At 40.5% G+C, this 20,730-nt stretch overlaps 1 protein-coding gene and 1 long non-coding RNA gene across 8 annotated transcripts in view; one reads left to right on the top strand and one right to left on the bottom strand.

Annotated features, from left to right (window-relative positions):
• Nucleotides 1–19,995, bottom strand: part of nwd2 (NACHT and WD repeat domain containing 2) — a 44,925-nt gene extending 24,930 nt beyond the window's left edge. Inside the window, exons 1-4 of one of the 7 annotated variants that reach the window (XM_016671080.1) lie at nt 18,996–19,393; nt 18,672–18,801; nt 17,889–18,060; nt 9,089–9,177 (exon numbers count right to left, since the gene is read on the bottom strand). In XM_016671080.1, coding sequence (XP_016526566.1) covers nt 9,089–9,177; nt 17,889–18,039 — 240 coding nt within the window. In that variant the 5' untranslated portion in view covers nt 18,040–18,060; nt 18,672–18,801; nt 18,996–19,393. The other 6 variants (XM_016671081.1, XM_016671077.1, XM_016671078.1 and 3 more) reach the window with 6 other exon arrangements.
• LOC107836146 (uncharacterized) lies at nt 12,202–17,744 on the top strand. Its single transcript, XR_001662002.1, has 2 exons — nt 12,202–16,717; nt 17,207–17,744. It is a non-coding gene; the product is annotated as an uncharacterized LOC107836146 (long non-coding RNA).
• Nucleotides 19,996–20,730: the final 735 nt, after the last annotated feature.

The following is a 20,730-nucleotide window of genomic DNA, read 5'->3' on the forward strand; positions in this document are numbered from 1 at the left end:
TATTTCATTCATTCAGATCTAGGATGTGTTATTTGAGTGTTCCCTTTATTTTTTTGAGCAGTGTATTTTTAGCTTAGCTGTATTTAACATCTAAAACCGGGTTTAGTAAACCACTAAGTTTTCACTTTTAGACTGATTTTAGCCCAATGCTAGACTTACTTTAAGATCCAAATTTTTGAGGGTGTAGTGTGAGGTTCCACTCTGAAACTCAGGACCTTTGTTGCAGATTTTCTGCCACTTCCCTGGTTAAAAAGCAATGAATAAAATCCACTATAGCGACAAAAAAAACCCACACGCACACAAAAAGAAACAAATCTCAAACAACGCTGAAAGTGCTAGGACTGTGGCTAAGTTTAAACCAAAAAAAAAAACAAACAAAACATATTTGTCTTTGTAAGCTTTGTAAGAATGGTTTGCAATTTACCTTTTTGGAAAAGGGCAAATTGCTTTGGCACAGCCAGCAGGAAAGTAATTCATGAGAGTGTGGGATCAAAACCACACTTTGGTTGATTAAATACACTTCTTATCCTCCCCCACCAGAAGACTGTTATGGTACTTTGGGGGAAAAAAAAGGAAAAAAGAAAAAATCTCCCACTCAGTTGTGTGCACACTTGATAAACATCCCTCATATTGGCTTATTGTGAAAACCTCATTGCTTGGCACATCCGTCACACTGTATCAGTGTCACTAATCTACTTCCAGAGCGCATGTGTCGGTGGCCGTGATGGGACTTGTGTTGACAAGGACCGGAGGGGAGAGGAATGAAGTGAGATGAGTGCCCCCCTGATTGCAGAAAGGTTGCAGCAGGTGATTGGGAGGATGCACAGTAATTAAAAGCTAAATGAAGACATTACTCATTCCTACTCGCTGCGTGCATGCGGCGAGGATATTTTGATTAAATTTGCGCCCTCACCTGCCGGGCTTGGATGGAGAGACCAATGAAGGAGAGAAGGACGAAGAGAAGCAGAACGGAGGGAAACGTTCAGAGCACCTTTAGCAGAGGAGAAGACTCCCGCGGGACTGGATTTGTTTCTTCAGGTCTCTTCTCCCTCCCTCCATCACTCCTCTGTTTTTTCTTTCAGGCAACTTTTCCGCTCCTCTCCCTGATAACTTCCCTTTCCTCAACGCTTCCTGCTCAGCTACAGTCGCGGGGGTGCTGTTGCTTACATAACAGATGAAGCAGCTTCCACTAAGCGGCTTTCCGATGCCCTTGCGGGGCATTTGCCCATGGCAGGTCAAGTGCAGGAGAAGAGGTTTTTAATGTTGTCGTTTTTTTGTTTTTTTAATTTATTGAATGTTACACTATTAGAGTTTGGGATTCAGCCCAAGATGCCCAGGAAGAAAGGGCATGAAATCAGGCGGGAAAAAGCCCAACATGAGAACGACTCAAAGGCAAGAGACGAGTAAAAATAGATACGGCTCCGACATTAACGAATTCAAGCTCAGTACTGCCAGGAGTTTTATTAAACACATGATGTTTGTTAAATAATGAGGCTTTGCCTACAAACCCACTGACAAATTTATTTTTCCTTAAATATGAAACAAATAAGATGGAGCATTTGACCATCAACTCTTTAAATGTTTCTAACGACCTCTTTTTCATAGGAAGTGCTAATCCTTTTTATGAGAAATGTCTTAAAGCTGTTTGGCTTTATCTTTTTAACATGTCTAATGCTCGTTCGGTCTTTTTCGGTGATTCAAATGATATCCCTTTGTGTTAGGTGGTTGGTGCTACTTTTATGTTTGCTATTTATGGGTCAATGTGTCTTCTTGTGTTTGACTGTGCTCACTTATTCTTGGTTTATATAATTTTTAACAGCAACTGTGTCAAAATGGCCAACAGTTTGCGTCATACTGTTCCCGAGGTTTAAAATCGACTTAAATGAGATGCCAGAGAAAATGGAAATGCAGCTTTCTCTGGTTGAGCTTTGGACCATGGGAAAAAGCTTGGTAATTCCTATTACATCCTTCCTGATCGTGGAAATGCAAAGTTGTCACTTTGGACATTTTTTTTCTGTAGCAAAATCATAGAAAGCGTCACAGGTTCGTCACAGCGTCACAGCAGGAGCTCCAACCGAGGTAGCTTTTTTCAGATAACACTGTTTTGAAACTGACATTAATAAGAATGTTATGTAATTAACTGTCTAACTTTAATTTATCAGGTACCCAGTGTTACTCTACAAACCGCAAAACTTCAGACCAGACTTGTACAAAACAAATATGTGCACCTCAGAACCAACACTGAAGTCAGCCATTTTGGATGGGTTTGATTCTTCAACTGCTTTGGAGACCCCATTCTGCATTCAGACATGATAAAGTCACCCATTTGTACTAAGAATGCACATTTTTAAAACATTTAATAGTGTTGTGTTATACTCGTTTTGTTGCTTTTCCATCTGCTTGTGTGATGGATTGAAATTTGGTTATTTCAGAGATACATCTGAAATTTGGTTATTTCAGAGATACATTTATTCTTTTGATGTTAAGAGGTTGTTGTAATGCTTTACCTGCAGTTTGGGCTGAAGATGTTAATGCCTAGTTGATGTAATGGTCAGATCCAACCAGCAGGGGGAGTCTAGCGCTTGCGCTAGTTATATTGAAGAGCGCCGGAACTTCCTCCTTAGATAATAATATACGCTGGAGCAGAAGCACCGTGTCCGGCTATTTTATTAAAATATTCCCCTTCTTCAGGTATGAGTATTTATATAACACACCTGTAGGTTGTAAATGAGTTTATTAACTTTCAGAAAGCTTCTGAGTTTTTTTTTTGACGCTCTGAATGTTAACAAAGTCCGTTGTTAGCTCGGCTGTTAGCTCCATTGCTAGCGCCGTTGCTAACATACTTCTGTTTCAACTTTGATATCATTGTGTATGTTTGTAAGCTAATTGAGATAATATACGCTGGAGCAGAAGCACTGTGTCCGGCTCTTTTATTAAAAATATTCCCATTATAGGGTGCTGTGGTGGCGCAGGGGCAAAGCACGACCCACATATGGAGGCCTAAGGTAACGGTGGTCACAGGTTCGATTACCGGCCTGGCGACATTTGCTGCATGTCTTCCTTCTTTCTCATTACCCTCTTTCCTGTCGAACTACTTTCAAATAAAGGCCACTAGAGCTAACAAAGCCTTTTTAAAAAATATTCCCCTTATTCAGGGCGTTTACACTTGAGTTAAGTGGTTGTTAGAAAATAAAAAGACATAATGAATTCTCGTGGATGCTACACTACATTTTTCCATCAAAACGTCATCTTTTTCAGAGTTAAGGGTTAAAAATCAACATGTAATATTTACTACAGAGGTCTAAATTAAACCTGCAGAAAGTGATGAATGAAAGAAGGAAGAAAAAATTAGATTTGAAGTTAACTTCTTTCAACAAAAACCTTCGTTTCTACAATGAAGTGTCATAAATTGCTGAAGTGGGAAGAAAAATGTTGGTAAAATTATGAACGTAATTTTGCCTCATAAAAATTGCTCTCTGGTGAGAATATTATTCTCACCAGGATTATTCCTGGTAGGAATATTATCCATTCCTACCAGGGGAATGGATAATATTAAGGCTAACTTTACTTAAATTAAGCTTCATATGTTCCCAGGATTTTCTAGGGAACCCTATCCTTTCCTTACATCAAACAGAAATGACAATGAGTGACATCCTAAAGATATAATACTTCATTGGACGTAAACCCCTTTCCCTTCATTAGATTAGGAGTAGATACTCTGAATAATACAGTTTTCTATTGGACATTGTGAAAGAGTTCTTCATTTTTCACTTTTGTTATTGCTTCTCTAAGGCAGCTAAAGATTTCTGTTATTTCATTTGTTTAACATCATCACGGCATATCAGCTAGAGTAACACAGTTTTGGAACAGGGTTGTTTTTGGGATTTCCCGTAGATGGAGATAATTCAGAGCTATGCATTCAGCAGGCACTGATTAAGTCCCCCAAAGAACTGTGTAAACCTTGAAGACGTGCCGTTATAAATACGATTAAAAGTATTAAAACAGGAAAATTAAGCTGTGGATGATTTTTATAACTTATACAAAGATCTAACGATTAAAAACAGCTCCACTTCTGCACAGATTGCTGTAAGAACTCTGCCGTTACACTTTGGTTGTGTGGGGAGGATAGCTATCGATTCTTCAAATGGATCGAGGCAAACATGTACAGTGAAAGATCTGTCTTCAGCTCTTAGCAGTAGTTGAGTCAAAATATACATTTCTCCAGACACCAATATCGTTTTTTTTTTTTTGTATTTTGTTTTTTTGTTTTTTAAGATGAGAAGTGTTTTAGTATATATATGCGTCCCAGGGCACACATGTTGCATTTCAACAAAGCCTGCACTCAAAGTCCATTTAATTCTCTACTCAGAGAAACATTAGTGGCAATGGATCCTTTGGGTATCATCAGCCTTTCCCACCAACCAGTCAAGTGTAAAGTGCAGAGCAGAAAGTTGTCTCTTAGTCAGACTGGCCGCTGGCTGGAAGACGGCTGAGGTAGTCTAAACCTGCTTGAGGGCAAAAAGTGTGGGAGAGCGTGTAGGTGTTACTGGAGGGCATTTGGAGAGCACATTTGATCCGTGGGGCAGCATATGTTTATATTTACTCAGAAAATCTACTTAAATCTGTAGAATCGTAGAGCAATGTCTTTTCAGTTGTTGTTTCTGAAGGTTCACCGGATTTTACAGAAACAAACTGACATGATAAGTGAGACATCCTCTACCAAATGAATAACTCTCCCGTGGGTTATCTATAAATACAGCGCCAGCGAAGCCCCACACATGTTTCATATTTGACTTTTGATTATCTCCGTCGATTGTCAGCATCTTTTTATGAGAAGGCAGCTGGCTTTTCTGAATAGGGACTAAACAGAGGAAACACGCGGTGAATAGAGATGATGGCCGGCTGCCAGAGATGGAAAGCAACAGACTGAGAGAAGAATGAGATACAAAATGAGAATTATAAAGTCCAGGTAAACAGACAGAGGAACGACAAGTGCATTTGATTTTTTTTATATAATTTCAGCCTGAAGACAATTAGGATGGCACACCCAAGTTTAAACAATGTCTGGAAAATTGTTGGTTTTTCTTTTTGATTGAGTAAGCGTAAGACAATGTCCAGGTAGAGAGAAGGTAGTGATAGCTAAGTATCCAGTTCCAGCGTGAACTCATTTATATGCAGATTTGTCCATTAATGAGGAAAAAAATCTAAGAGAAATGCAGTCTATGTGGAGCAGCTTCTTTAGATCTAACAAACCAGCACCATATTCAGGGATTTTAAAGCTTCCCAGAGAGGCTGCAACTGTGTTTACATAATACGCATCGACATATATGTGTTGGTAACTAATATATTAGTGAGACTTGTAGAGATTGCATAAAATGTAGCAGCAGTGAATAGAAGCAGATGAAAATCTCACATTTCTACAAATAATCTGTATTTTACTCAAGAGGCTTTCATTGGAACAATTCAAATTTCTTATAAGACAAAAAAGAAAAATCTAGTTTGAGCTCACATTTATTTAGGTTATTTATTTTAGGTTGTAGGTTATCAAATTTCTTATTTGCTTATTTTGTTGCTTTGTTTGTAATTTTGGTTGTTTTATTAAAACGGGTCTCACTTGTAAATGAGATCTTGGATCTCAATCTGCATAAGTAAAAGTCAAATAATAAAAAAAATACAATAATCTAGCTGTGAAAACATTATTTTTAGTTCGCCTTCTATCAAGCCATTCAACAAATCTGTCTGAACTTAGTCTCCTCACATTTTATTGGTTTCTAAACTGGTCATCCGCAGACAGGATTGCTTGTCGTAGGTGAAAATCTGACATTTTTACCGAATTAAAGAATCATCAATTCCTTTACAAAGGGCTTTTGAGAAGAGTCAGAGATGTAACTCCATCCTTTTTCTTGTTGCAAATAAGCAGCTACACACCCATTTGATAGTAGACAGGTCTGTTTCCTGTTAAAAACAGGCACTTGTGCCCTTCTGTTCCCGACAGCATGTCATCCTCCAAATAATTGGTCGTCTTTCAAAAGATGTAGCTCTAAAGGCTGTTTAAGTGTCAGAAAAGTACTGTTTAAAATTACTTCTCAGGTCTAAAAACGGAGGAAAAGACACATTGCGGATTCTGTTTTATAATATAATATTTAGGTTTTCTAGCTCTAAAATAGGATTAAGTTTGACTCTTCAGTTCCTTCCCAAAAAGATGAAAAATAGATTTAGTAGCTTTAAGAGTGTGTGTTATTGTTTTAAAAGAAATCCAGCCTTCATAATAAGCAGTGACAGGCAGTTCCCCTCCCTTTAAATACAGGCAAAATGGAATACATTAAGAAAGCTTTGTTTTCCGTTTGTCTTTAAATGTCCCGCTTGTTTTACAAGAATTAAAATTCACAAAAGTGACAATGGCTGAACACTATACTATATTAAGAGGATGATGGCAGCAATGTTAGCTGCTATTATATACTGTTTAACTCCTGGTTAAGGGAGGAGTTAATTTTGTCTTACAGCTGAATTAAAAGTAAGGAAATCAAGATTATTGTTTGGCAACATCAGATGACAGTAACTGCTTTCCCACATTAGATGCTCCTTGTTTCATATAATCTTGTTTTCTGTTGGCCAAGCAGGGGAACCTTAAGAATCCCTTCAATTAATACAACTCAGACTTTACTGGTTTTAGCAAATAGAAAACCTCCAGCTCAACCTATAAAATAGAAAAAAGTTAAAATTTTACGTTTCTGTTGCTATTCCCAAATGACCTGGAAAATTGACTTTGTTCTGACTAGTTTTTTTATTATTATTATTGAAAATATTTTTAAATAAGTTTTATTGTGACTTAATGTGAGAAATCAACACAAAGTACATTACTGAGAAGTGGAAAGAAAATGGAATGTTTTTTGCTTCTTTTTTTATTTTTTACCAAAATGGTTTGTGTTTTTATGTAGCTCAGCTTTTGGTAAATCGCTAATTTAATTTATATATATTTACTAGTTTAGTTTTTATTTTTTTACTTCCTGTTTCTTAATTTTTCCTACAAATACATACGTATTAAAATAAATCAAGATCCGATCTAAACCGTTGGACAGCAAACTGGACTGACAATTAGGCTTCAATCCAAAATAACAAGCAGTCGTGGAGGAAACAGACAGTAATGCTTGTAATCTGGCCCTGCAAATAACAGCTCGCAGTCTCTGTGTGGTGTCAAAAACACTTCTTTTTCTCCTGAGACAATGTAAACGCAGCTTGTGTCTCACTATCAGCTCAATTGGTGGCAATTTGATGGGAACCTAATTAGTTATCATACGGAATATGAAGGTTTTTCTTGGTGTCCATTGAAGTATTTCTTCAATTGTTCACTTGCACCTTGTCAGACAGTTGCGCTTCAGGAACCTCTCTACTGTAACAACTTATTTTCTCGCCTTGGTTCGGTTTTTAATATTGGATGAGAAGAGTAAGGATGCAAGGGACTGATTAAAAAGAGAAAAGGCGCAGGATACAGAGGAATAAATTTGCTAAAGAGGGCTGAGGAAGCTGTGCGCTGACTGAATGAGGACGCGACCCTCGGCCTCTGGGCTGGATTTCAGTGGCCCATTTCCCCGGCGCTTCATCTCCCGCAATCCTGCTCCATCCTGTTTGGGGAATGCTCCGTATGGAAACTGAGTCAAATGATGAGGGACTTGGGAGAATTGGTTTTCGGCAGCAGCTTTGGCATATGTGTGTCAGCGAACGTGCACGAGCGTGTGCGAGTAACGGAGGGAGGGGTGAGTGGATGTGAAGGAGGAGGCGGGACTGATCGTAAATTATGAATCCAAAAAAGAAAAAAAAGAACGAGTTCAATTCGGCAAAAAATCCACAACACGGAACGGGCAAAAAAAAAAAAATCATGAAGGATTTCACACGGCAAATGATTCATGAGCCAAACGTGGTCACACATATTGGCACGCATCATCAGCGAGCGCCAGTGAAAAGGTGATTCCAGCCAAGGAGGCGACTCTCATATGGAGAAGGTGAGGATGAGGAGGAGAAGGAGAAGAAGAAGAAGAAGAAGGGGGAGGAGGAAGAGCAATGCAAGTGAGTCACGGTATTAACTTCCAGGCCTTCTGCATAATCATTTCAGCTCACGCTTCATCGCAGGGAGCTGAATCACCAGACAGACACGTGGCCCAGAGTCTTCTCTTATCTTCTTTTATCGCACACGCTTCTGTCCATGTACGTGTGACGTGTGTGGCATCACGAGTGGCTGCCAAATGGATAAAACCACAGGTCAATCTGCCTTACAGGGCAGAGTTTGAGTTTTACAACAAAGATGCTCTGAAACAAAACAATCAGAACAAATCGATTGCAAACCAGCTGGATTAAGTCATTCTGTGATTTGCTTATTAATGCACTCGCTGAACTTTTCCCCCGATTTTTGGAATTTTTGGAAAGTAATTAACACATGTAGGGTGTAAAACTGGATGCTGTAACTATTACAAACTGTACGGTAAGGAGCCACCCCAACCATATACCACTCTGCTCAGAGCTTTGGCTCCCGATCCAAACAACCTCATTAAAAAGAGAATCAGGTGATCACCGTCATCATAAACAAGTCAGAGGTTCCCCCTTCTCGTCAGAAATGCCACGAAGCTGTCCAGGAACCAATTACCGTATGGCAGAAATCAAACTCCCTTTGCGTCCCCTGCCTCCAGGACTCTCCTGGATTTGCTAAACAAACAAGCCTCTGATAACAATCTCTTTGCCTCCATTGATTTGAAATGCAAATGATCTGGATCAGTGGACGTCGCAGAGAGGACGCGGCTGCTCTCTGATGACAACAACAACAAAGGGAAAGCCCTCGCATCGCACTGCCTTATCCACATCTACATGCGTGCCAAACTTCACCAATGGGAGCCTTATCTTCGCTACCCTTCTGTGTCCGCTTGAAGAGAAACAGACTTGCGCTCGCAGCCCGAGGCACCTGTAACGCCTCCAAACAGCTCTAAAAGACATAATGTACGTGTAGCTTTGCAAGGCACCTAGGAAAAAAAACTAATTTTGAACGTTCTCATTCTTTGGAGGCAAAAACAATAAAAAAAAGACAAAGATGGCCTCTTACCTGGAATTCAATCCCATAGTTCTCCCTGCAGAAGTCTCGCAGTTTAGGGTAGACATGCTCTTTCAGTGCATTCCTCTCTGCTTCCGTGTCTGAAACGCAGAAAACACGATGAGTTCTTCAACATTCAAAGAATTTTAGCTGAACTCTTGTGAGTTTATTTAACTGCAAATGATGTTTCTCCCTGTATTTATTCTTTCCTAATTTTAATTTTCCTATGACCATTAACAGGTCAAACACATTTGTGCGCAGCAGAACAAACTAAGTGTGTCAGCGTACAACACTTTAGTGGCATGTACTCGCATGTTTTTCATTTCAAAGAAAAGGTCAGAAAATTGGGCTTGTGTCATGTCATCATTGCTCCCCACGTAAGGATTCATCATAAAAGTTCCTCCTATCATTTTAGTAATCTACAGCATCGTGAACTAGTAAGGATTGAGTTACATTTACTCTTTTCAGATGGTAAATCAAATATTTAGTCTTTCTACCTTTTTATTGCACCGCTCTAAGCAGGGTATTGCAGAAAACCCATCTGTTGGAAAAATTCTTTGTGAATTCTGAACCAGCAGATGAATCCACTTTCTCCCCCTTTCGTCATGCTCTCTTCCCCCGTCTCCTGACACCTATCACTCTCTTCCTCCTGTCTTTACAGGAGAGTTGGGTGTGGGTGTCTGCTGTAACTGTAAGGGGAGACTGAACTTCCTGGCCTTTTGATGCAAACAGCAGAGACAGCGAGGTGGAACTGTGTACACTGGAGGGTTGTGATTTAATAGTTGATGTGTTGTTCTCTGAATTACCTGGGTAGAATTAGCAAGGGATGAATTAATGTATAAATGACACTAATAGCTTCAGAGGAAGTTGACTGCAATTTAAGATAAAAGTGGACAAAGGGAAAATCGAGGCATGAAGCTTCACTCCGTAGCTCTTCAGCAGCAAACACTTAAACAGTCCTAGAGGTTGTAGAGGTATGTTGGTATGTTTGTACAAGATTAAAAAAAAGTTCACAACATATTGCTTGTGACTAAAAGAACAATAAACGGCAAACAAAGTATTACTCTCCAACACATCAGGTAAATTAGAGAAATGAATGGTAAATGGACGGAGCTTGAACCTTCCAAAACGCTTTACAGTAGAGCCACATTCACCCATTCATGCATTTATACACCAAAATGCAGATCAGTATGCAACTTGGGGTGAAGTGTATTGCCCAACAGCACATCAACATGTGACAGGAAGGAGCTGAAATTGAATCTACGACCTTCTAATTGCAAGACGGCGACGGTAGCCACAGTCAACACATGGAAAATCCAAAGTTTCTCTTTAAATTTCTAAATTTTAACCAGCAAGCACAATTGCTTTATTCAAAACTAAAAAAAAAAAAAAAATCAGTATAATAGGAATGTTATGTCTATAAACAAAATCATGACATCTCAGCGCCAGTGTCATATATGAACATTTATACCCTACAGTGTTCATTATGTACCATACTACTGAGTGGGAACTCCACTGCTTGTTTATGTGTCCCACTTTCTGTTTCCCAACTTTTTTTTTTTTAACTATCTTCCAAATGGTTACTGTAATGTATTTGGACAGGCCCAGTCTTGGTTTCTCTCTGTCTGTCTGCGATGGGTGTGGATGGAAAGTTAAAAACAGAACATGCCCCACAGAGACTGCCCCGTGCGGCAGAGAAGCTCACACATATGCGGGCAGCAAACAGCCCTTCAGCTGCTGACCGTGTCATATGCAGCGTGAGTGTACGAGTCCAGAAATCCACTCTGACGTATCTATCTCTCGTCTATCTTTAGTAAGGCTTTGGGGCTGTGACAGAGCAGATATCTGCCCGCAGCAGCCCTGGCAAAATGTCATACCCAAACCAAATGCATGTAACTGTATGCACATGAAATATATAGCAGATGCTGCATCGGGGGGCTGCTCTCATCTCATCCCATTAGTACAACAAACAAAACATTTCGGTGACAGAAACAAGGACTTATCTGCAAAAAGTGACAGTGTTTGTGGAATCAGATTGTCCCTGTTAAGGCATTTGGGATGTTTGGAGCTCTTCTCCGTCTCAACACGCTCCGCTGTGTTGTTATTTGTGTTGTGCTCGTAACAAGGAACTGTCTCTTCTTTCGGTGGGATGATGATGAGTTATGGCAACCTGACGTATGTGTGGGTCCATCGTCCACACAGCAGCATGCAGAAGAACAAAGACTGGATCCTACACCCGCCTGCTTCGTCTCCCCGCGTGTCCATCTCTTCAGTTTTCCTATCTGTTGGTTTGACTAGCGATGAACAATACGCCATTCTTACATGTGCTGTCAGGTTTGTTTATTCGTGCTGTCACAGTCTTTATTTTCATCTCTTTCTTTCTCCTCATTCTGGAGAAGTAATGGACGGACACCGAAATAAGCCACATGTCCCTGATGATTCCCTTCCGAGTCACTATTTTTGGACTAAAATCCAAAAATAGTCTGAGATCTCCAAGAGTCCAAGACTACACCTAGATTTTTTTTTATATTATTCTCCTATTTGGTTAAAAAGCATTATAAAAGAAGTAATTCCAGTGTTATCCAAGTCTTATTATAAAGTTACTGATAAAACAATCCAGACAACAAACATTCAGTTGTATTTTTACAGAATCAGCTCTCACAAAGAGCTGATGTAAAAGAAAAATATCCTGCCTAAAATATATTCCTTTGCAACAAAAGTTGCAACAAACAATTATTTAATAGAGCCATAGAAATAAACTTTAAACTATTTTATTCCACAAAGAGAAATTCTTCTGTCTACACAAGTGAAGAGTGACAAACTTAGCAGTTTGCTCTTTTGACTGAGTTACTCAGCTACTCATTATTTGACCACTAGGGGGAGCTCATGTACAATACACTGCGTGGGTTCTCTCCGGGTACTCCGGCTTCCTCCCACAGTCCAAATTCATTACTGTTACGTTAATTGGTCTCTCTATATTCTCCTTAGGTGTGAGTGTGTGAGTGCATGGTTGTTTGTCCTGTCTGTCTCTGTGTTGCCCTGTGATGGACTGGCGACCTGTCCAGGGTGTACCCCGCCTCTCGCCCAAAATGTCTCGCTGGAGATAGGCACGAGCAACCCCTCCTGACCCCATTAGGGACAAGGGTGTAAGAAAATGGATGGATGGATGTTTGAGCGTTCAGCCCAAAATGATTGGTTGGTTAATGGGAATGGAAAAATAAAGTGTCCTTGTTGTTGTAAGATACGGTGCACCTGCTCAAGTAAAAAACAAAAAAAACGGCGCTAAGATGAACAATGAAGACGGCCACTCCACCCATCATTGCAAAACGAAGCACGACAAATGACATACATGCGGAGAACATCACCGAAAGACACCAACAGCATGACGGGTAATAACAAAACACCTGAGCAACAAAAAGTATGCGTCTACACCACTGAGAAGTAACAGGTTCTTTACCTGTGCAGTTTCACGTCATACACTTTCCAACTATCTGCCCAAAGTGCACGCTGTGCATAACGGGCCCATAATAATTTGCGAGAAAGTACTTGCTGTTTCACCAAAAGGGCTTAATGCAGCGTTCAACACCTTCCGCTGATCTGAACTGAAACATGACAACAGAATGGTGATCAACAACAAGTGACCTGGAGGACCCCTTAAGTCAAAAGGATGAGATGTTCTTGCATTGTACGATCATGAGGAGACCTTAGAGCTTATGTAAACAAGATTTAATAAGGATGGAGAAAACCCACTGGAGCTTTCAGAGAGACTACCTGCGTCAGCTTGATTAGCGTTGAGGATAACTGTAGTAAGTTTCCCCCGCATCATGGCCACTGACCTCGTATTCGATTAGATCGTCACAGCAGTGTTTCCATGCAATACTCAGCCAAACAGAAATATGTATATGTTCTAGCAACTGCCATAAAAGGTCATAGCATGTTCAGTTTACATGCCAAAAAAGTGCTTTCCATTTTAAAACTGTCAAAACTTAAGGAAACACCCCAATTCCCCCAAATTATGAACATATGTGATCAAAATACCAGAGAAACAAACTTTGAAAAAGCAGCCGAATTTCGTAGAACCATTTTGCGACCAACAAAACAACTTAAGAACTATCGATGAAGACCAGTTTAAGTTTTACAAGGAAATATGGCTAGCTACAAGCTAAATGAAAAAAATCAGAGGCATCTTACAGATTTTGCACACACGGTCTTGGTAAACAAAGAAAAACATCGATTTTATTGTTATAGGGTCACAGCAAAGCAGAAAATCGACAAAAATGGCAGTAGCGTTAGCCATAAGTTATAGGCTTAACTGCTGCAAAGTCAAAGACTCAATGCAGTCAGCTGGCTTTTCTTACAAACAATTATCAGTTCCAATAAAAAACTGAACTTGACCACATTGACTAGGACTGGATTGAAATACATTAAACTGTCATTGAATCTGTCTGTACGATTGGATAAAATGCACTTTATGTCTCTGTTTAGAGATTTTTGTGAAGTGTTCTGGGACAACATTTGATGTAAATTGGAAGAAATTAAATAAACCGAGTCGAACTGAATCACAGTGGATGCATATTATCAAAAAAAAAGTTTGTAAGATTAACAGAAGAGATCAGATAATTGTTAACAGAAATAAAATTATCCCAAACAAATTTGAGTTATGTTAATAAAGTTAGCAGATAACCATGATTCAATTTTGGATTGACAGTCAATCAAAAAGAAGCTAGGAGTATGGAATTTGTTTTTGTTTTAGATATATAAAAGCTGGGTATCATCAGCATAAGACAAAAACTCCCTGCCTTGTTTCCAAAAACGTAAACCAAAAGCTGTAAAAGAAGAATAAATAAAAAGACGAGGAAATCGGACAGAGCCTTGGGGAACATCAGTGACAAATGGTGAACCTGAAATGTTGTAACTGTACATATTAATGATCTGGAAGACAGAATTTGTGAGATGCCACTGATGGCAAAAGATTTTAATCTCAAGAGGAAGATATAATGAGAAACTGCATCAAAGGCAGATCTCTGAGAAGTGTTGTTAAAAGCAAGGAGTAAGATTACATCTGTTGATGATTTGTTAACTGTGTTGGGGCTGAAAAGTTGACTGAAACTGCTGGATGGCAATCGTTAAGATTGAGAGAGTATGCGCCAGATTATTGGTGCATAATTCAATTATTACATCTAATAATTTAAGATGTAAAATTAAACATAAAGAGGATACACCGGATGTAACATGAGCGACAAATGAACCCAACTGATTCAGATTCCTGAATCAATTCAAATATTTATATTAGCACTTCTGAGTTTTTCCTTACACATACAACTGGAGGTGATCGTCACTATCACTTCATTGTCTTCAGATTATCCAAAATTGGGGCCATCGTTATTTGCAAAAAGCAGCACCGTCTGACTCTAATTAAATATTTTTAATTTAACTTGTTCCATTTTAAGCCTCAAAGTCTCAGAGAGTTAGAACCAAAGACCAACTCCTCCAAGTTCCTAATTGCTCAGCGATGCTTTGCAAAACTGGGGGAGAGGTCAGCAGGAGCTGCTGCCAGACTTATCAAAGGAACCTCCTCCGTCCCCTCAGGGAGCAAGCAGAGGCAAGAAGCCTCAGGAGAGAAGGAATCATCCGGAAAACACCAACAATTTCGTGGCACAGAATGGGGACGTGCAAAGCCCCAGAAGTCCAACTTTCAGCACCCTCTCAACGAAGCACTTTTATTTAAAAAGCAGCCACAATTTGACATAGATTTCCCTCAGACTCAGTGGAAAGAAACAGATAACGAAGAAGCTTGAAAAAGGCTGAAAGAAATTCTGGGGAAGTAGCCTTATGTTAAAATAAAAAATGTAAATTAAAACAGTGGGAATGATTGTGGTGCGTTGGAGGCTGGATTTCATGCGTCTTGCCTCTAAGGTCTCTTGCTTTTTACCAAATTTAAACAGCTTAAGAGACATCTCGCCGTTTGAAAGCAGGCTACGGCTTCGGCGCCAGAACCCCAGAGGTGACTTGAGCCGGGCGCTGCGGCTGCCTCCATATGGATCCACGGGCACACGCAGATAATCGACCGATTCGACGAGCTGTAAAATCTATCTACCGATACATGCCAAAACAAATCACACAAGGATTTTTTTCTGGTTTGTTACTGCTGTCTGGGTACTGTAGCAACTAAACCTAATGGGTTTTTAAATGATCAGCTGTGGCCGCACACACATGCACATCAATTCCTTTGCAATTGTAGCGAAACGCATTGAAAATGTTCCCAATATATGTCACAAACACAAATCACAGTCTGGGATACTATGTGGCAAATCAACACAATTTGATCTGAGAAGTTGACGGAAAACGCTGCATAGTTTTTTTAACTTTTTTTTTATTTTTTATAAATAAACATATGACACATGTAGAGGATCTCTTTTGCGCCAATATGCTTGAACACCCCTGGTAATTGCGTCCAACTCTCTTATTCACACAGGAAAAAGCATTTCAAATATTCGTTTTATATTATCATTTCAGATTAGTTGTTTTTGTGAAGGACTTTTACAATCAATAGCTTCTTTTTTTTGTTTGTTTTTGGGATTTAAATCCCAGTAAAGAGGAGAAAGGAGGCTGAGCTGCTCAAAGCACCATCAGAATGAGAACCGATTCCTCTGATTCAGGTCACTGACCTTAGATGATTAAAGCATCTCTTCACTGAGAAAAGTACCATGCTAAATAAGTGCATGGATAGCCCCCTCTAGTGAACATAAGGAAACACGCTCTGCAGCAGGGCTCATGGGCAAAGAAAGGTTATTTCATTCATCAGGGATGGAGGTGATTGTTAGATAACTGAATCTACAGATTTGTGGCTTAGTAAAGTTTCTAAACACTCTGGAGTTTTTATATAACTGAGGGAGTGAATAATGCAAACTAAGCTAATGCCAGGAACATTAGCTTGCAATTATAGGTAAATAGTTAACGTTACGGTAGAATCTGCTACCTGGTGACCAGCGCATTGCACTGGTTGCTTGTGCCTCACTCATCTTAAAACACGGCTTCGTAATTAGAGGTCTTTGTGTTTTTGACTGAGGTGTGTATCTTTCCATTTGTGTTTGATGCTGTTAAAAGATTTACTCCGAGCACGGCCCGCTCGCCCTCTCATCGTTTTTCCATCCGCGCGCAGATCCCGTCGACACAGGAAGCTGCCCCCGACCGAGCAGGCCACAGGTGGCCAAACAATACCCGGCTCTTTACGGCCCCAGTAATCTCAGGTGAGTTCACGTGTTCCTTCAACGCAGGCTTCGTTCTGATCAGAGAAAAGAAAGGGAAGCGGCGGAGACACATCAATGACAGCGACCGCCGTCCTCCGCTCTGTCCGTCGCTCTCTCTCATAGCCTACTCTACTTCCCCTGCCTTGTTTACTCCAGTTTTACCGAGACTATTTTTACACCCTCGCCCAGAGGGCATATTCAAATCCAGAGCTGCAACTGGGTGTCTCCTCTGCGACCCGACTGTCTTACACTCTGCTCGCACCACGCAATCTGTGCTGAAAGCAATCTGTTGTGTCACATGCTTTATTGGAAAAGGCTCACAACGTTTTTTTCTTTTTTTTTTTTTTCCCTTCCCAGCTTCCCCTTGCTGTGCTACAATTAGAATAAGTGGGTAAGTGAACACCTCAGTGCCGGGTAAATCAAAGTGCCACGTTTTTGTAGCAGCAAGCCAAAGACACATAAGCTCGGAATGTGGCGATAAAGTCTCCTCGTTTGTGATATATGCAGGAAATAAAAGTGTACACATGCTAGTTGCGTTAACATTCGATAACACACCGCAAAGGCTTCGAAAATAAAAGCTCCGCAGCGTGAAACCTTTGCAAAAAAAAAGTGCCTTGAAAATAGAGTAAAGCCAAGGCGATACAGATTTGTGAATTAGAAAGAAAAGTACACAGTTTTCACTATGTTTTAGAAATTATCATTTGAAAAGTGGAACAAGTTAGTGGAACTGGTTGAAGACTGTCTGTAAAAACATCAGTTTTCCAGTCTTGCCACAGAGTCTCGACTCAAACCAGCTCATTCTAGTCTTTTCTTTCACCGTCCTGCTGGAAATGGTCTCAAGTCTCCTCCAGCTACTAACCTCCACCCACTTTCCCATCAGCTGTGACCAACTTCCCTGTCCCTCCTGAAGCATCCACACAGCATTATGCCACCATCACCATGCGTCGGTGATGCTTCAGGGTGGTGTATTCAGGATGATGTGCAATGCTGGTTTTCTGCCACACACTGTGTTTTGTGTGTAGACCAAACGTTTCATCTGTATCTTCACCCAAACCTTCATCAAAATGTTTGATTTGAGGCAAACAGAACTTCTTTGAACTTTTTTTGAACAATGATTTTCTTCCATGAATGGCAGATTTTTGTAGTTGTCACAGACATTTGGACTTGTGTCTTTTTCTTTGCATGTTTATACGATGGACTGGACAGTTCTCTGTGATGTATTCAAAACTTTTCATGTTATTTCAGCTTTGGCTATTGCTGCATTATCTAACCCTGTTTTAAGCTCATCCCTTTCTTACCACTGATGTGTCTGTTGTAATCTTTAACCTTCATGAGGGTGTTTTTTTTGGGGGGGGGGAGCTTGGTGGGGGTTGTCTTTTCATATTTCACTTTGCATTAAGCACTAAATGATGCTGCTCAAAACATATTGAAGTTCAGGAAGTCTATGAACAGTTTTGCACAAGGCACTTGTGGGTGATGGCTCCGGAGCCACGACGAGAGGGTCTGTGGGCTCCACGGGGTTGAGATCTGTATCAAGCATGTGTCACGCTCTCAAGTCTTACCATCGGGGTTGGCGCAAATGAAGACCCGGACGCTGCGGCCGGTGGGGACATGGTGCGGCGGCAGGGCGTTGATGTTGCCGCTGATGGCCGCCCTGCGCAGCGCTGACTCCCGCGGGCACGGCTGCCTGCTCCCCACTCCCGATGGCCACATGGGAGGCGACTTCCAGCGTGGCTGCACACACACACACACACACGCACACATACACACACGCATGAATGGGATCGTGTTAGCGCAGCCAGGAATTTAATTTTATTATTTTTTTAAATATTTGACATACATTTGCGCGCAGATTCCCTCTGACCCATCCACGCACGCACACACATTTAATGGGGCGTTGAAACATGGCGAACCTCACATCTGATGTTATTTAACTTTTTGGAAACAATTCAAATTACAATCCTGTATTTTATTTTATTTTTTAAATAAAACCTATTGGTGAAACAATGTGATATGCCACAGATGTAACCCCATTAACACACGCACACACACACAGGCACACGAACGCACGCACTACGCACAAACACATCCGTCAAGTTAGAATGAATCTGCCAAATCTGTTCTAAAACACAGCAACGATACTGAATGAATCTGTTAAGGCATTCATAAAAAAAGGAGCTTACGCACAGCCTACTATACCGCCACGGTGCATGCGTAATGTGCAAACATGTCCTTGGACGCATTCATGAATTGTCATGCCACTGTGGGGACAAACAGACAAACAGAACGAGACGATACAGAAGTCGAACAGACGAGCAAAGGCAAGCATCAGTCGGGTTCCCCACCCCAGAGAAAGAAGATGCTTGTGGAGGCGAATAACCGCTAACAAAGGTTATTCCAGATGCCAAGTGAGGTGGTCGCTGGTTTTCCGGAGTTTCTGTATCTTGAAATCTTTTTGTTTCACAGACGGAAAACCTCGAGAAAAAGACAACAGTAATAATAATACTAAAAAAAAGAAAACAAGTAGTCCAAGTCTACATTAAATCCTCAAAACAAGGACAAAGAATAGTGAAAGCACAGAGGCACCGCATCCACAGAGAGGAGTAGTGGTCTCTACTAGTGGTGCTGGAGACAGGCACAACAGCAAGGATGCACTTCTTGTTGCTCACGTTCATTCGCTTCATTTCGCGGCTTCCGAAAATGTCCAAGCGTCGAGGGCGACAAGAAGGGGGCAAAAACGCCCATCAGAGTGGCCGTGACCGACGCGAGACGTCTGGAGACGGTGAAACGGACGCCGAGAGTCGGAGTGCTCCCCGTGGCATCCTGCTGTGTTTCTGCCAGCCGACTGTTTGGAGCTCCGAGAGAGCGCCGAGAGAGAGAGAGAGAGAGAGAGAGAGAGCGTAAAGTCCGCAGACATTAAAGCACCACTACCGGTTGACACCTTCAAAATAGATCCCGTCGCGCTCAGGAACGTCCAACAAGCGTCTCATTTTTAGTATTTAATAAAATAAAAATAAGGAAATAAGCAACGAATACACCTGTGTATATCCCGCGAGTGTTATTTTTTAACGTTTTTAGCCTCGTACTCACCGAGACGACGTCCGCCGAAGTTACGGTTTTTACGTTAAAGAGGAGCGCAGTTCCGGCCGCTTCCTAGCTTTGAATGTCCAGCTTGACGGAACAAGCAGAGAATGCTGTGGAGGTCCCTCCTCCTCCTACACCCTGTCACCCTCCTCTCCGGCGAAGGGGGAGTTTACCCTATTAAAATTGTGACGGCCCGCCAAGTCAGCATTGTGTGGTCATAAATGGTGTTACCTCTGTTATGTCCACACCAAATGAATAAAAGGCGCAAAAGCTCGACATTATAATCTGATATATAATCAGCAAATATCACATACATTTGAAGTAAGCTTTTACTTTCTGATGTTGGCTGTCTTTTTTGTTGTGGAGACTTAAGTTTCTCAGTTTCTCTCTAAGGTAGCGCCAGCTAGCCCAATTAGCTAAATGAGGAGCAGCCGCTGATGTCTGAATATTGCCAAACTTATGTAATGTGATGGTAAAAAACAAAGTACATCCTGTGCTTAATATTGAATGGCACAGGAATATAAATGTGTATTTCCAATGAGGAAAAAGTTTGCAATTTTCTGTCTAAACGGTAGCAGCCAACTGAAAGGCAAGTTTGTGTTGTCAGTCTGAATTAGAGTTGACTTATTAATACAGTCCTTAAGAAGAGAGAGTGCAAGTTTTTCATCAAAAATATCAAATAAAAATTTAAATCCTGCTCTCTTTGTTTTGTATTCTTGTATTCTCTCCTTTTGATTGATTTAAAATGTCACCATTTTCAGACCAAGATTATGGCATCTAGCCTAATTAGATAAAACAGGAACAACCTCTTATTAAACCAGCTTATAACTGATGTGGCCATAGCAAAATGTAATAAAGCACTTAACTGCTAGAGCTGGGAAATAAATACATAAACAGCTACCAGAGAACATTTTTCACTACAACAAGGTACAAAATTCTAAGAGATAGCCTATAAAAACACATTCCTGACAGATTACGGCTTTTTAAATAAAGTCTGATTCGCCAAATCTCACCGTGGATTCTTCTAGAATCCACCCTCTAACATCCCAAGAGGTGTTATCGTTTTACTGTTACGACCTTTCTTGTTTAAAAGAGAATATATATTGGTTTTTTACAGAGATATAAATGTCGTTATCACCAGATATTACATCAGGTTAAATTGAAAAGCTTTCTCACCATACCGAAACACGGCTCCAGTATCTATTTCCAAGCTCTGACAGTTAAACACTTCAGTAGAAATGTAAAAGTATGCCAAGTGTCTAGAAGTAAAACCTAACATAAATATGTTAAATTTTAAAATTTAATGTTGGCTCTATTTTT

The sequence above is a fragment of the Poecilia formosa genome, unplaced genomic scaffold, assembly GCF_000485575.1.
Source record: "Poecilia formosa unplaced genomic scaffold, Poecilia_formosa-5.1.2 Scaffold41, whole genome shotgun sequence".
NCBI lineage: Eukaryota > Metazoa > Chordata > Actinopteri > Cyprinodontiformes > Poeciliidae > Poecilia > Poecilia formosa.